We start from the raw sequence: 15,483 nt of genomic DNA on the forward strand, positions 1-15,483 counted from the left end.
CCTTAGACAAAACCTGGCTGCTCATCTTTGCTGCCAGAGGACACTGCTTTGTGTAACGGGGAGGCAACAGGCACCAAAGGCACTGCTCCTTCTGGCTGGGGCCATGACACCCCAGTTCCAGCTGTAAATCCCTCGTAGGAATCCTACAGGTGGCAAATCCCAGACCAGAAGAACAGGCAGAAAGCAGTGAACAGCACAACAGCTCCTGTAAGTCACGCCTGCCTCTTGTCTCCTCACCATCCCACGTCCAGCAGGGAAGAATCCTTCCCGATTTAGCGGATTTAGTGGGGTTTGTATGCGATTTCTGGTGACGTGCTTCAAATTAGTCCTGGTGCTTTACTTCCTAGGCTTCATTAAGCTTGTGGTCTGACCATCCTGTGGTAGCCACTCCCAGCAGTTTACTGATTACTAGTTTTAATATCCGGACGTAGATTTCTTCAATATCCTGCGATGCATTTTTCAGTGCTTTTCTGGATAAGGCTAATGCTAACCAGTCCGTGATGCACCAGGCCCCCGAGCTACATTTGAAGGTTAGCATAATGCTTTCCATCTTGCTTCTTTACGCAACGCGGGCTGCTGTTGTGCTTCTTTTCGGGACATCAAGTACCCAAAAGGAGGGTCTTGCATAAGAAGGACCAGAAGATGACACAGCGGCGCTGCAAACCTGCCTCTCCTGGTCCGTCACCGTGCCCTTTCCCTTCCACTCTCTCCCTGCATCTTTGCCCATCCTTTGCTCCTCTTTTTTTTTTTTTTTCCATCTATGTGAAATATCATAACAGCGAACTGTTTCCATGGAGAGCAAAATGCCCCGGAGATCATCTCCGTATTCTTCTGGCTTAAAGTGCTGTAGAAACAAACGCAATACCCAAGGAAAGGAAAGATTCTGTCCTTTGACCATTTGCTGGGGAAAAATATTGCACTGAACAGATTTGGCTCGATTTATCCACAGTGTTCCTGTAGTACTTCTGGATTAAGACACGGGAAGGTAGGAGGCAGCTATTCCACAAGTTAAGAGGTCGAATTTCCCTCTGAGACAGAGGGACATCGCTCACTGGTGTCTATTCTAGACCAGGTGTAGATTCACCTTCTCAGAAAAAAAAAAACAAACAGAAAAAATCCTTTGGATATATTCCCATTACATTAAAAATATAAAAGAAACCCGTTCCCTTGGGCATTTGAAAGGAGGCCAGCCCTCAGAGGCCAGCTGAAGACGGGGAGACAGGTTTCTAACATCTGTTCGGGGTGGGTGGATTTTATTTGACTCTGGCGCTCGCATCGAGGCCAGGCAGAGGCACAGCGTGATGGGAAGCACGGCCCAGCATCCACACACTGCCCCGCTGGCACTTCGATTAAAAACCCCACAAGCAGTAGCTCCTACTGTAGGCTTCAAGGGAAAATACTGATAACGCTGGATTTGGCATCCCACATCAGGATTTTGCTAATGAACACATCCTTGCCAGGCGTCCTTGAGATCATTCATCCCGTCGTGACTCTCGGAGTGCCTCCGAGCCCTGCCGGGCGAGCTGCATGGAGCGGAGCTGCGATTTTAGGACACAGCCACGCTGTCGGTGCCCACCTTGCTGCTGGCAGGGGATGAGCAGCACACGCCTGTTTGCTCGCCGGCGTCACCTCAGAGCCCTTCTTAGCTCCAGCTCGAAACCGCACCGAGCTGGGAGCGACCTGCCAGTCAGATGATAGAAGGGTATCTCAGAAGGGCACCGAGGCGACGGCAGCAGAAAGTAGTCCTGTGTGTCCCGCTGAAAGCCCCATTGAAGGGCTCTGGCTCCCTCGCGGACGTGCCTTCGTGGGACAGCAGCAGAACACAGTCCCCAGCCATGCACCCTGCCCGATGGCCCGGCTGCCTCTGAACCGCGGCGATTTATAACGCCCTGAGGAAACGTGTGCCCCTCTCAATGCTGCTTTAAGCTGTCAGGCCGTAAATTGTCTTGGTTCGGGAGCTACTTCAAAGCCTCCCTGCCTTCCTGCAGCAAGGAGAAGTCTTTTTGGCAGCCCCAGCACAAGTCATTTGCTATTCATGAGTCAAATCCCTGAAACGTCCTCGATCAACAACTAAAAATGGGTCAGAAGAAGACAAGGCATCGCTGTCTGGCGAACGAAGCCGCTCACCCCACCAGCCTTCTCCATCACTTGGCAAAAGCTGCTTCTGCTTTCTCAGCGATGGCTTTTCCCCCCTCCTTGCCTTTCCCCGAATGGGTTGGACTTGGCCCCGTGGTCAGACCCGCTCCAATCCCCTTGTCTCCCTGCTCCTCCCATCGCCCTTTCTCCTACAGGATGGACAAGTGGCGATGGGGTAAGGGGAAGTCACAGGTGAGGATGTTAAATTCCTCAAAGCAAACTGCTTTCCACTTCCAAGGGGGCTGCAGCCCCCAAGGTGGAGGGAAGAGGAGGCAAATGCCATCTGGGTGCTGATGGGGACGTGTGGGCTGCAGGCTGGCTGCTGGAGGGACAAGGGACCGAGCAGTGGTGTCCACAGGGACCAGGCACAAATTTTGGAGCCAGGTCCTCTCTCCCAAAACCTGCAGCTGCAGCAGCTTGGTCCCAGCCAGCAGAACGAGCCGTCCTGCAGCTCAGAAGCAGAGGAGCAAAGAAAAACCCAAGAAGGGACCAAAAAACCCTGCCTATGTGCCTGGCTGGTGGTCGAAGGAGAGCTCGGTGTGCTGTAGGACTGGGAAATCCTTCCCAAAGCTTGGGAACATTTGCGGCAGGGTTTTTTTTTTGTGTTGTTTGTTTCTTTGTTTTTCCATTTCCAGCGCTGCCTAATGCAGTAGCCTTCAGCATAACCACGTTTCTGTCACTATCCACATCTGCTTTAATCGAGGGCGGGACAAAAGCAGCAGGGGCAGCAGCATCTCCTGTCCCTCCGGGGCAGGTTACAGGCGAAGGTGAAGCCCGGCAGCTCGGAGGTGAGCCCGCGGCGTGGCCAGACCGTGTGTAATGCCAGAGGCACTCAGCTCCGGCCCTGCGCTGCTTGTCACTTCTCCAAGCCGTGCCAGACAGCCAGCTCGCAGAAAACCTCAGCCCATATACAGCCAGCCAGCAGCGCTCCGCGAAATCTTTAACCATATTTGAACTAACGGGCGGACTTGGATACCGCAAGGGGGAAATGCCAGTCTGCCTGACAGCTCGTTTTCATAACAAGAAACTTCTTCCACCGACGGCAGGACAATAAAAGCTGTGGCTGCGCAGAAAGATGGGGCCTTCCGTATAGTTCAGAGCGTATAGGAACAGCAGAGGAATGGGCTGGTCCCAAACCTGTGCACGTGCAGCCCTGCTTTTCACCCCTTTCACCGCTTTTCGCCCCTTTTCGGGGTGGGGACCCCACGAGTCCCAGCAAAAGGAGGCTGGAGGCTCTGGTAGTGATAGATACTTTCTCCTGAAGCATGGTTTATTTGAAATACACTGTTCCTTGTGCAAACATCAGCAAGTAATAAATGTAGGTGACCTTTGTAGTTCGAGCTCTTACTGCATAATTTATGGGGCTTTTGACGTACAGGGCACAAAAGTCAAATTCTTGAGAGATCAGCAGCCCTCCGAGTGGGCAGGCTTCCTCTGCTGATCCCCTGGATGACCAAGGAGCCATATTTTTTATAACCAAACTATCAGGGAGTGCACTTTCAGGCGTTGTGTGTGTCTTAGATAGCAGAAGGCTTGGAGGTAGAGCCCTTGTTGTGGCATTTTACCTCAGCTTTGGCAGTGCCGCGTTAATTTAGCCAGGGCACGCCCGTTTGCATTGACAAGACAAAGCGCAAAGTTTGCTTCTCGGCTCAGCGCACAGCAGCGGGCAGGCTTAAAGTCCTGTGTGGTAATGATACGAGCACAAAAAAAAAAAAAAAGACAACAAAACACTTTCGCAATCATGGCATCTGACTGTGGAAATTCTGTCTCCGGCGGCGGCGTTGCCGCGCTCTGCTCTTTACCAGTGCGCCCTCTGAAGCGGCGTTAGGCCCGGGCCAGGCCTCAGCTGTGAGATCCTCACGGGCTGACTGAAACATGTGGGCTTCTCCACATAAAACAAGAGTTTGTGGCTTCATTTCCCTCCCCTGCTCTGAGCAATTATTAAACAATTCTCCTGGCAGCAAAGCCTGCACGCGTTTCACATGCACGCCTCAGAACAATGCCGCGCGGCTTCGGCCACCCCTGGAAATCGTCACCCCGTGCCGCCCCCACTGTGAAACAAGCTGGGGATCCAGCCCAGGCCCTTTTGGACGCCCTTCAAGCCAGCTCCAGAGATGGTGGATCTGTCAGAAAAGCAAAACTGAACACGAAGAGCCCACCCGAGCTCGCGGGCCGTGGCAAGAGGCTGGCTGAAATCACCAGTGTGGGCCACGGGTGCTAAAACCCTTTGGGGTGCCGGGGCTGTGTAAGGAGCCACGCAGCTCGTTCTTCCCATCCACTAAGGGGAAGAAAAGGGCCATGTTCTTTTAAAATCACGTTTAATTGAGGAAGGATGGAGGAGCAAGCTCCCACTCGGCTGCTGGCTGCCTGCAGGGGCATCCTGCTGGCCACAGCCCTGTCAAGAAGCCCGGGAGGCTCTGTGGTGCCGGCTGCTCCCGCTCGGAGCCCTCCAGCAGGGGGTCGTGGGCCTCGTCAGGGGGCTGGTGTGGAATTATTCACTAGCCCTGGTGCCTTGCAATCAGCCCTGATCGATGCTGGTGTGGAAGGGGGTAAGGTTTGGAAAGCAGCCCCTGAATTACGACCCTACAGCAAGCGGCATCGCAGCCCCCATGAGGACTTGAGGCAGCTGTGGGGAGGGCTTGCTAGCAGAGACATCAGAAATCTAATAAATTCCCAGTTTTCTGTCATTTTTTGTTAGCCGACGCTGCTGGCAGAGGAGTGGTGTTGCCATCGGTTGTCAGGAAAGGATTTCCAAATGCAGTTGTGAAAGATGCTCCAGCACGTCGGGACGGCTCCTGGCAGGGCGCGGTGCAAGGCTGCAGCTCTGACATGCAGGCGGTGCAGTTGGCTCTGTCCCGGTGGTTTTATTCAGCATTCCCCTTTTGCCCCCCTCTAAAAGATATATTCCTGCCACGAATCTTTACAAGGGATCAGAAGCAGCAGGTGTGGGCTGTTGCTGTAGGAAAAGGCAGCCGTACCCCTCCTCATCTCACACAGTGCTGCCGAGGCTGGAAGCACCAAAAGTCTTGAAAATTGATCTTTTTTTTTTTTTAATACCCCCCCACCTGCTTTCTACACCCAGGGAAGAGCTGCAGCAGCAACTATGGTGAGGCCAAAGCTTTTCCTAATTAAACTCCCTGTAATCTGCTGTGACAGCCCAGACCTGTAACCATGACAATTACCACCACGACCCCTGGGCACCGTGTACCTGCCCAGGGCTGGGGGCACCCAAAAAAGCACACATTAACACAGAAAATATTGCGGGCGATGTGGGCAGAGCAGGCAGGGCTTGATCCTGCAGTGGTTCTCACAGAATGTGATGTTAGTAGACTCTGAGACCATTTCAGATGTGCTCTCCAGCATCGCCCCAGCATTATTCCTGCTGCTGCGATGGTGCCGGGCTACGCAGGCTGCAGCTGAGGTTCTCCAGGCAGAGGGTTTCTGTCCCCCCCTGGCACACAGAAGCTCAGGGTGGCCTCACAAAGTGCCTCGGGACCAGAGCAGCTCGTCGTCCAGTGTGGCTCGTAACTCTTACAAAATCCCTGGATGTGGAAAGCAGCTCCCAAACGGGAATCTTTGAATTCCACGAACAGAAGTATTTCTAAATGATTACATTACTGCCTCTTGAAAACACATGGTGGAAAATCAAACAGCGGTCCAGAAGAGGTCTTCTCTTCTGCAGTCTCTGCTCGGCGGAGACCGCATCCTTTTACAGCATCCAAGGAAACATTTGCCAGGGTGTCAGAAGCTTTCTGCTCATCATCTCCAAGAAACGGCCCCGCAAGGGTCATGTGCAGCTCCTCCGAAATCCTAACACTCCGCATGAGAAAGAGCAGATACAGGCTCCCAAGGCTGTGCCTATTTCTTTCCCGGGCCTGTTGAAAGTCCTAATGAAAACCAAGTTTCTCTTGTGCTCTGCCTGCACTGCTGAGTCGAAAAGCGAGGAGTTGACAACAAGGAAAAGAAATCCCGAGACGCAGTTTTTTGTTGGTGGGGAAGTAATTTGGCGTCATCCCCGCATCTGGCCTTTAAATGAACACATCAGCAGCGAGTCACTGTGCTCCTGCTTCCCTTCGGGTCTGGGTCAGAGGCAGCCCCCCTGTACTGGAGAAGCAGAGCTGAATCATTTGCCCCGTGGGTTAAAGCCATGTGCTTTTCACCAGGACCCGACATTTGGGAATTCAGCTCAAAACAGATTCTGAGCACACTTTCTCAAGCAATAGCCACGATAATTAGTCATTAGCACCTATCATGTTTTGCTTCCTTAATAGCCGGGGGATAGAACATTTGTTAATACTTAGTGGTGTTTTCTTGGGGTTTGTTTCTGTTAAATCAGAACCTTTTGGAAGCAGAGCCCGCAGTTGCAGGCAGATCTCCTAAGGCCTGCAGTTGCGTCTCCATATCCCAGAATGGCACATTCGTTTTTTCTTGGTTTCTTCTGGGGTACAGAAGGCTTCCATGTTAGATTCTGGTTTATTCTTTAAAAACAAAGCCCATATCTGTGGGTCAGATACACCCACGGGGAAGGACGTTTCACAAAATGAGCAAGGTCTTCTCTTGAGAGTTGCCCATGGTGGCACTTGTCTTCCTTCTCTCTGTCAGGTCAGCTCCGGTTCATCTTGTCCCCCCTATCCACAGGAGGACAGCTTGCTTCCCAGCTGAGAGGTCCGGGCTCCTTTATCCTTGTTTAGCTGAGGATGAAGCTCTCTGTTTAACGCAGGCCAGAAAGAGGGAGGTTCTCCTCCACTTGGCCATCTGCAGGTCTTGGGTAACGAGACTGTTGAGCTTGAGGCCAGAGGTGAAGTGCACGATGCCAGCTTTGAAGGCACATTCACATTTGCAGCTTTTCTCCTTTTTCTTGCCGAGTTAGGCTCACTTGGTTTGAGAAGCTCTCAATGAATAGATATTTTTAAGCTTTTTTCTTGCTTCAATGAGATAGCATTTAAGGGCGGTTGTGTAATTAAACAGCTACTTGGTATTGTTAACAAAAGATTAAACTCGGCAGCGACTCTCCTAACTCACAGATGCCTTGGGAATTCAATGACCTTGAGTTTGCTGCGCTTGAATCTTGCCTCGGACACTTGGCTTCCTTTCCCAAATGCTTTGCAGAGGCGAGCGAGGCTCTGCGAGGCTGCGGGGTGAAGCAGGCGCCTTTCACCCGGTGCCACGTAAGAAGAAATTGTGCTGACCGAGTGCATTTCTCGCTCAGAGCATGCCCTCGGGTCATGGCGGAGCACATCTGGGGCTGCCTCTGCTCCTCTGGCAGCCAGCTGTGGCAGTTTGGGGTGCTGGCTGCTCGGGATGTTTGGCAGAGATTCTCAGTTTAGGAGATGGAGCAAACGGGAAGCAGTGGTGCGTGATGGCACTGGTGTGAGAAGTGACTTGGCTGAGGGATCAGCTGGGAAGGAAGCCTCGTGTCCCAGCCTAGTGGCGTCTCCTGCATCCCTTCCTAAATTTTAGCATTTGAGGGGGTTATGGGGCCGAAGGAGTGGCCAAGTTGGCTGGAAACAAACATTGACCCCTTCCTTCCCCATGTTTCCTCCCACCATAACTGCCCAGGAGCATCTCCAGTCACGCAGTGGCTGGCTGTGGGACTGCACCTCGGGATTTAAAGCAGAAAGGCTGGCGGAATAAGAACCTCGTGGATGCAGAGCTGTGTTCGGAGAGGTCCCTGCTGGCTGAGGAAGCAGGGGACTGGCAACCTGCTGTGGCTAATTGCCCCAAAGTGGCAAAGCCTGATGATGAGCAGTGCCCCCGTGGGGGAACAGCCCCTTGCCAGCTGCCCACGGGCATCTCCTCCCGGCTAGGTGACACGAGCCAGGTTTTTCGGGCTTTAATTAGTTTGGCTTTGTATTTAAAGCACATCTCGGGCATTTCCAAGGCTGCCGTACGACATGTCTTGTCCGCGAGTGCTTTTCATGAGACTTGTGGGGCTGTGTTTTCCGGGCTGTGGCAGCACAATCTGGAGCTGTGAGAGAAAGCCCTCGGGGGCCGATCCGTGGCTGCAGGCCAGGTTCTGCATAAACCGGTCTTATTTTTTAAGTCCATTTTCTCCGGTACACTTTTTTTGGCCTGCAAAAGACTTCTTCATTTAAAACGAAGAACATAACACTCTCTCTTTCAGTTGGTCTTCTGGCCGGGAGCCAGGAGTGCCCACAACAGCTGTACCACAGTTTAAACCTTCAGTCTCTAATGGTTTGGGGAACATTAGGGTTTTTAAGGCTTCAACAGGTCTAGAGTAAATAGTGATCAATAAAGAGTAGCTCTTCTTTGTATCCTTACGCTCTCGGCGCTCCGCACTAGAATAAAGCATGCTTAGAATATAATCACTGCAAAATTAATATCCATGAAAGGCTCTTTTTTTTTTTTTTTTAGGGAATCACAGAGAAACCTGTTTCCCTGAAAGATGAGTTTGCAAGAGTTCAGCAAGCAGGAGCCGGGTCAGAGCCATGTGAAAGCTGGCACGTAACGCCCTAAGACACGTGCCCTGCTGTCACAGCCCACGGGGAGCTCCGAGCTGCTCCGGGGCAGGGACAGCAGCTTGTAGGGATCCCTGTCTCTTCCATCTCCTGCTGCCCACCCATCTCTAGTCGTAGGGTTGTGTAAATGTCTGGTCGCTGCCCTGCTTCCCATGAGCTGCACTCAGCGTGGGCCGGAGCGCTTGGCTCCCTGCAGGTGTCACCTCCTGGGCTGGAGCAAAGTGGCCAGCGTGGAGCAGACATCTCCGGTCCCATTCGCTCTGGGTTGGAGCACTGGGAAAGTCTCGCAGAGATTTGTTTTATTCTCAGCTCAGATTTCCAGCTTTTGGAAGAGGCAAGAAGTGCTACTGAGCGCTGAGAAGTGAACCTGGCTGGCCAAGGGGCTACTCCTGCATGGCAAGCCACATCTTGGAAATACTCCTGCTACTTTTCTTTTGCTAGGGGTTCCTATCTGTACGTCCACTGGGAAGTTTCATAACATTTTCCTACCCATCAGTATCCCATTAAAACTTTGTTGTGTAATCTAAAAGCCTTTCTGCTTTCATGGTTTCCTCTCGCAGCTAATTCGGAATGCCCTAGATGGCAGTTCTGGAATAAATGCACTCAGGCTGCATGGTCTTGATTTTGGTTTTGTATAAATTGAAAACAAGATCTGAAATTAAACCCCATTGTCCGTTTCCCTTTAAATAACAGTTGCCTAATTATGAGTTTTAAGAATATTTATCTAATGCTACAATGCCCTGGAAAGCTTGTGCCTGTGGTTGTAGTTAAAATGTCGATGAGATCTCCTGCCTGTTACCATGCACATTTTATTCGTAGTGCTATATATATAAAAATATATTTATATATATGTATATGTTGTGTTGCAGAGGGTAGATCAGTGGAGTCAGGACAAATATACATGGGGTACTGCAGCTTTTGTGGCTTTCTCTTGCTATGTGAGCTCTCCGTTGTAATAAATTGTGCTTCCTGCCTAAGTGCATGTGATCTGAGGTCTCCAAGAGCCCTTAGCCCAAGCAGGAAGGGTCAAAGTGGACGAAAAATAATGTGTTATTAGCAGAGGAAGCAGCGCAGGGACACCAGTGATGAACAGGGTGCAGGTGAGTGGCAGAAGAGGCTGCTCGGGAAAGCCTGAGCACCTCTCTGCTGCACGCAGGAGCACACAGCCAGCCTCTGCCTATGGCACTCTTAAATCCTGCACTTTTCTTAAATCCTGGGCGGCTCGTTTGTGCCGTGCCAAGAGCCCATAGCCAGGAGCTTCTCTCTCAGCCATGTCGTGGTATGATATTAATAAGAGGCAGCCTCTGGCCCGAATTGCTTCCAGGCAGCAGGAGTCACTCGGGGGAGAGCGGGCAAGAAGGTGAACGGGGGCAGGAGTGGAGATGGGGAGGGAGAAGAGACGTGGAAAAATGTGCTGGCTTTCTCAGCCCAGCTGAAATTCCCCCCCAAATGAATGACATTTGCTCAGATCAAAACCCAAGCACACGCAGGTTGCTCCTGCACTGCCCGCAGTGACCGCTGAGGTTCAGGTCGAGGGATGTGCACAGCTGGGTCCTTGGGGCAGCGGCGATTAAACCCAGGTGTCAGCTTATCCCGGGGGTTCGATGTCTGTCCACAATAATGGGAAAAATGTGATCGAGGGCCTAATAAAACAGGGCCTCTGCGGGGCCCGAACAGCTGGGAGGAGCATCGATTCCCTGCCTGAGAGGGGGCCTTTCTGTGCCTGTGCTTCTCCTCTTAGTGCTCAGTTCAACTGTCGTCACACTTGGGTCTTTGTTATGTTTGTCTTTGGGATTTTAGCCCCGATAATTTTTATAACCCTTTTGTACGTACTGTATTACCTATGGCAGATTCTGTTGGCAGCAACACAGACTGGCTCCTCTGTTAAACAACGCCTCGGTGTCCACTCCTCTGGCAGGTCGATGGCATTTGTGTTTCGATCCAGAATCAACCTGTGACCTTTTAAAATGCCCATTGTCCAGGCTGGTGTGCAGCACTGACCTTGAGGGTTAGATTTTTTTCCCCATCTCCTCGTTCCAGCCTTCTGGAGCTGCTGCAGGAATCTCGGGTGCATTGGGCTTTCCACTGACATTTTAATTGACAGGGGATCTGCAGCTTTTTCATCCTTCCTGAATGGCACTGCAGTACTTTCAGCTGGCATATTCAGCACCTTGACCAAAACATTCATCAAACTGGATTTTTTGTGTGCCTGTACTCTGTGGCTTTAATACCTTTTACAGCAACTGGGTGTAATGGAAAAGCTGTCATCATCCTTGCTTACTATATATTCGGCATCCTTCTTATTGTTTTATTATCATTATTAAAGCCCAAGGGAAGCAGAGGAATAGTGAGAGTTTTGTAGTGGAGGCTTCGTGTTTGTGTTTCCTGGCGATCGCTGTTAGGAAGCAATGAGCTTAGGATCTCCTTACTGCTCAGTTGTTTGGCTGACGCTGGCGTCTCCAGAGTGGGCTGTAGTAATCCCAGATCCACTGTAGATGTTTCTTTCACCAGTTTACAATGAATAATCCTCTTAATTTCCTCGACTAGCAGCTGGTATTGCTACAACCTGTGCCTAAAACCAAGAAGGGCTTATTCAGAAAGCCTTCTGGCCGCGCGAGCAGGGAGGCATTTTCTCCCCGTGGGGGCTGCGTGGGCTGAGGTTCCCAAGTCCGGCGCTGCAGGGCCGCTAACTTCTCCTTCCTCTCTTCTAGATGCAGCAGCTGTTCTACGAAAATTACGAGCAGAACAAAAAGGGCTATATCAGAGACCTGAGGAACAGCAAAATCCACCGGGCTATCACGCTGCACCCCAACAAGAACCCCCCCTACCAGTACCGACTTCACAGCTACATGCTGAGCCGCAAGATAGCGGAGCTGCGCCACCGCACCGTGCAGCTGCACCGAGAGATCGTCCTGATGAGCAAGTACAGCAACACAGAAGTCCACAAAGACGACCTGCAGCTGGGGATGCCCCCCTCCTTCATGCGGTTCCAGCCCCGCCACCGGGAGGAAATCTTGGAGTGGGAGTTCCTCACGGGCAAGTATTTGTACTCGGGTGCCGACGGGCAGCCCCCTCGCCGAGGAATGGACTCGTCGCAGCGGGAGGCGCTGGACGACATCGTTATGCAGGTCATGGAAATGATCAACGCCAACGCCAAGACCCGGGGGAGGATCATCGATTTCAAGGAAATCCAGTACGGCTACCGCAGGGTGAATCCCATGTACGGGGCAGAGTACGTGCTGGACTTGCTGCTCCTCTACAAAAAGCACAAGGGGAAGAAGATGACCGTCCCCGTCAGGAGGCACGCGTACCTGCAGCAGACCTTCAGCAAGATCCAGTTCATGGAGCACGAAGAGATGGACGCCAAAGAGCTGGCCAGCAAAATCAACCAGGATTCCGGATCCTTGTCCTTCCTCTCCAACTCGCTGAAGATGTTTGTTCCGTTCCAGCTCAGCAGATCAAAAGTGGAGAGGAAGGAGCTCAAAGACCAGAAGATCAACATCCTGATTCCTCTCTCCGGACGGTTTGACATGTTCGCGAGGTTCATGGGGAATTTTGAGAAGACGTGCCTCATTCCAAACCAGAACGTCAAGCTGGTCGTCCTGCTCTTCAATTCCAACTCCAACCCCGACAAAGCAAAACAAATCGACCTGATGAGAGATTACCGCTCCAAATACCCCAAGGCCGACATGCAGGTTTTACCGGTGTCTGGGGAGTTCTCGAGGGCACTGGCTCTGGAAGTCGGATCCTCTCAGTTCCAGAACGAGTCTTTACTTTTCTTCTGTGATGTTGACTTAGTGTTTACCACAGAATTCCTCCAGAGGTGTCGAGCCAACACGGTTTTGGGTCAACAAGTATACTTTCCCATCATTTTTAGCCAGTACGATCCAAAGATTGTTTATAGTGGAAAGGTTCCTAGTGACAATCATTTTGCCTTCACCCAGAAAACAGGTTTCTGGAGGAACTATGGCTTTGGTATTACCTGTATTTACAAAGGTGACCTGCTTCGAGCCGGTGGCTTTGATGTCTCCATCCAGGGCTGGGGCCTTGAAGACGTAGATCTATTTAACAAAGTCATTCAAGCTGGCTTAAAAACTTTCCGAAGCCAAGAAATTGGAGTAGTCCACGTGCATCACCCTGTTTTTTGTGACCCCAACCTTGATCCAAAACAATATAAAATGTGCTTGGGGTCCAAAGCTTCGACGTATGGGTCCACGCAGCAGCTGGCTGAAATATGGTTTGAAAAAAATGACCCGAGTTTTGGGAAAAGCAGCAATACTAATGGCTCAGTGAGGACAGCCTAATGTCCAGCTATGCTGGAAAAGACTTTTTTTTTAATTATCTAATTTATTTTTGGGAAAATGTTTTTTGATAATTCACTTTTAAAAGACCACACAGGATATATTTTAGAAATCATCGTTGTTTTCTTACAAAGTGCTCATTTTGAGAAGAACAAGGCCGTTGGTTTTTTTTTTGTTGTTGTTGTTGTTGTGTTTTTGTTTTTGAACAAAACTGTGATCAATATTTGCCTTCAGACAAACAAACAAAAAAAATGTTTTAAGAATTATCTGACCGATCTGCGGAAGCCTGACTTGAATTAGAATTTCCTTATGAACAAAAGATTGTTTCCTACCTTTTCCATTGCTGTCTTCGTTGCTAGGATTCTGTAAATTGGGACCTGAGCGTTCAAGCAGAGTGACAGAACGCTGTATCTAAAAGTCGTTGTGACTGCTGCAGTGCACAGATTCTGCTTTTTTTTTTTTTGTTGAGGATAGCCTTTATTTTTGAAATTGTGTTGGAACAAAACGAATCAGTGTGGCGATGGTAGGGGTGTTCGTTGCAGGAGTTTTTTCAGATGGCTGATTATTTCAGTTAAAAATACACTTCCACTTGTTATGGCCAGGCAACTTGAAGGGAGGGGAGAAAGTAAGCACAGCCTGCGATCAGATGAGTCCTCGTAGAAATTTTTGTCTTATATATTCGGTCCGTGTGTGGATCCAGGGTTGGAAGAATCCGTGGTGGATTCTGTGCTTTACCCTCAACCGCTGTCCTGTCCGGAGCCGAGGCTGCGTGGTAGAGAGGCTGAAGCATAAATGAATGAAATAAATCAAATGAGAATCCCTCGCAGAAAAGCGACAGTACACACCGAACAATTAGAGCTCCCTAAGAGGACTTTGAAAAAACTTCCAAACAAAGTGTACTGCACCCGATTGCATCGATTTTGTTCAGTTACGTGATGTTAATGGGAACAATTATTACATTTGATTACTAGTTTTGTTTTGTTTGGTTTTGTTTTCTGTATCTGATAGACCTTTAATTTATTTAATATCCATTGTTTTAGGTTCTTGACCTTTCCTTGAATATCTGTTAGTCATTTTAATATTTTATATATATATATATGTGTGTGTAAATATATATATATATATTAGGAATGTATTGCATCTTCTCACTGATAAGGTAGTGTACATCATATTTGCAGCAAATGATCTCCAAAGATTACTTTCTAAAATATTTTTTCATGGATCTTTTTTTTTTTTCTTTCCCAAATTTCTTTAACATTTTTGGAACGGCTTACGAAAGCTTAGGAATTTTTCTTGGTATCCTAAGAGGAATCGGGGATGGGGAGGCTGAATACAAGGAAAGTGTGATCCCTATGAATTAACACCTAGCAAGGTTAGAGAAAATATACAAAATAAAGTGCCTTAAAGCCAGAAAGGGAACCCTTTACACTGAGACTTAAGCAGTGAATGGACGTTGTCGTTGAAGCAGATGATCTGTTGGGACCTACCTACCTGTAAATATCTTGCTCAGCAGAAACAAAAAATAAAAACCAGCGAACAATATATTTTTCTATCGTATCCTCCAGCACCATTTTGTCTCGTTGCTCTCAGTTCCACTTTGCCTACTCTTTGGGAAGTGGAGAATGGCGAAAGAAAGGAGAAAAACCGATGCTTAGGTTGTTGCCACGTCTGAGGGGATCTTATGGAGTAATTGCTATTCCAGTAGAAAAAAAAATAACCATTGTTTACACATGTATGGAATATGAACTGCAACTAGCGTAGAGTCGATGTCTTATAATGTTCATCGTTTTTTGGTGACAGTCCCAAGGATGTAGGTACTTGGATGGATTCAGTGCATGGAATTTTTTTTTTTTTTTTTAAGACTTGCTTCTAAGATGCAATAAAGATTTTTTATTTGCAACCGGAGCTCCTCATGTCGTCTGCCTCCGTCCGTGCCCGTGACGCAGCCCTGAAGGTGAATTGGCCCGGGGAGGTGAAGCCTGGCAAACCAGCCCCTCTCTTCCAAAGGGTTTTGACCTCTCTGATGTGTTTCGGCTTGGAAGGAGCCTGGTGCCACCTCGCTGGGCTGGGGGAGAGGGAGAGCAGCCTTCGTGGTGGGTCCCTGGGTGCTCCCGGTTGGGTTCAATGGGGGCTTTGGGCTTGTCCCTGGGGAGAGATTAAAAGCGCTCCCGCAGCTAACAGAGACGTCTGAAAACAGCCGTAACGACACATCTGAAGTGACAAGGCTGAATAATTGAGTCGCGTTTTGTGAATTTAAGACAGTAAAAGTAATTGTGGAAAGCACCGAGTGCTTACTTCGAATAGCTCTGCTGCCTTTATCACGGGTGTTCAGTATCGGTGTGGGGCTTTTTAATGTGAAAAGTAAAGTCCCAGAGCAAGAGTTTTAGGGATTACAGAAATGTTTCTTTGCAATAGGGAGGGGGGAAAACAACAACTTGTATTTGTGGCTGCAGAACAGAGCTCAAAGAATATGAACCCTAAAGAACTGCACCAGAGGATGGGGGGGGGAAACGACCTACACTTCCACCATATTTATTAAGGTTTATGATTATGCAGGACATCTTTAG

At 49.6% G+C, this 15,483-nt stretch overlaps 1 protein-coding gene across 1 annotated transcript in view; it reads left to right on the top strand.

Annotated features, from left to right (window-relative positions):
* The window catches only part of CHSY1 (chondroitin sulfate synthase 1), a 57,915-nt gene extending 43,094 nt beyond the window's left edge, over positions 1-14,821 (top strand). Inside the window, exon 3 of the mRNA XM_084532612.1 lies at positions 11,327-14,821. Coding sequence (XP_084388738.1) covers positions 11,327-12,919 — 1,593 coding nt within the window. The 3' untranslated portion in view covers positions 12,920-14,821. The remainder of the gene's footprint in view (positions 1-11,326) is intronic.
* The last annotated feature ends 662 nt before the right edge of the window (positions 14,822-15,483 follow it).

This window comes from Aythya ferina, assembly GCF_964211825.1.
Source record: "Aythya ferina genome assembly, chromosome: 11".
In the NCBI taxonomy this organism is placed as follows: Eukaryota; Metazoa; Chordata; class Aves; order Anseriformes; family Anatidae; genus Aythya; species Aythya ferina.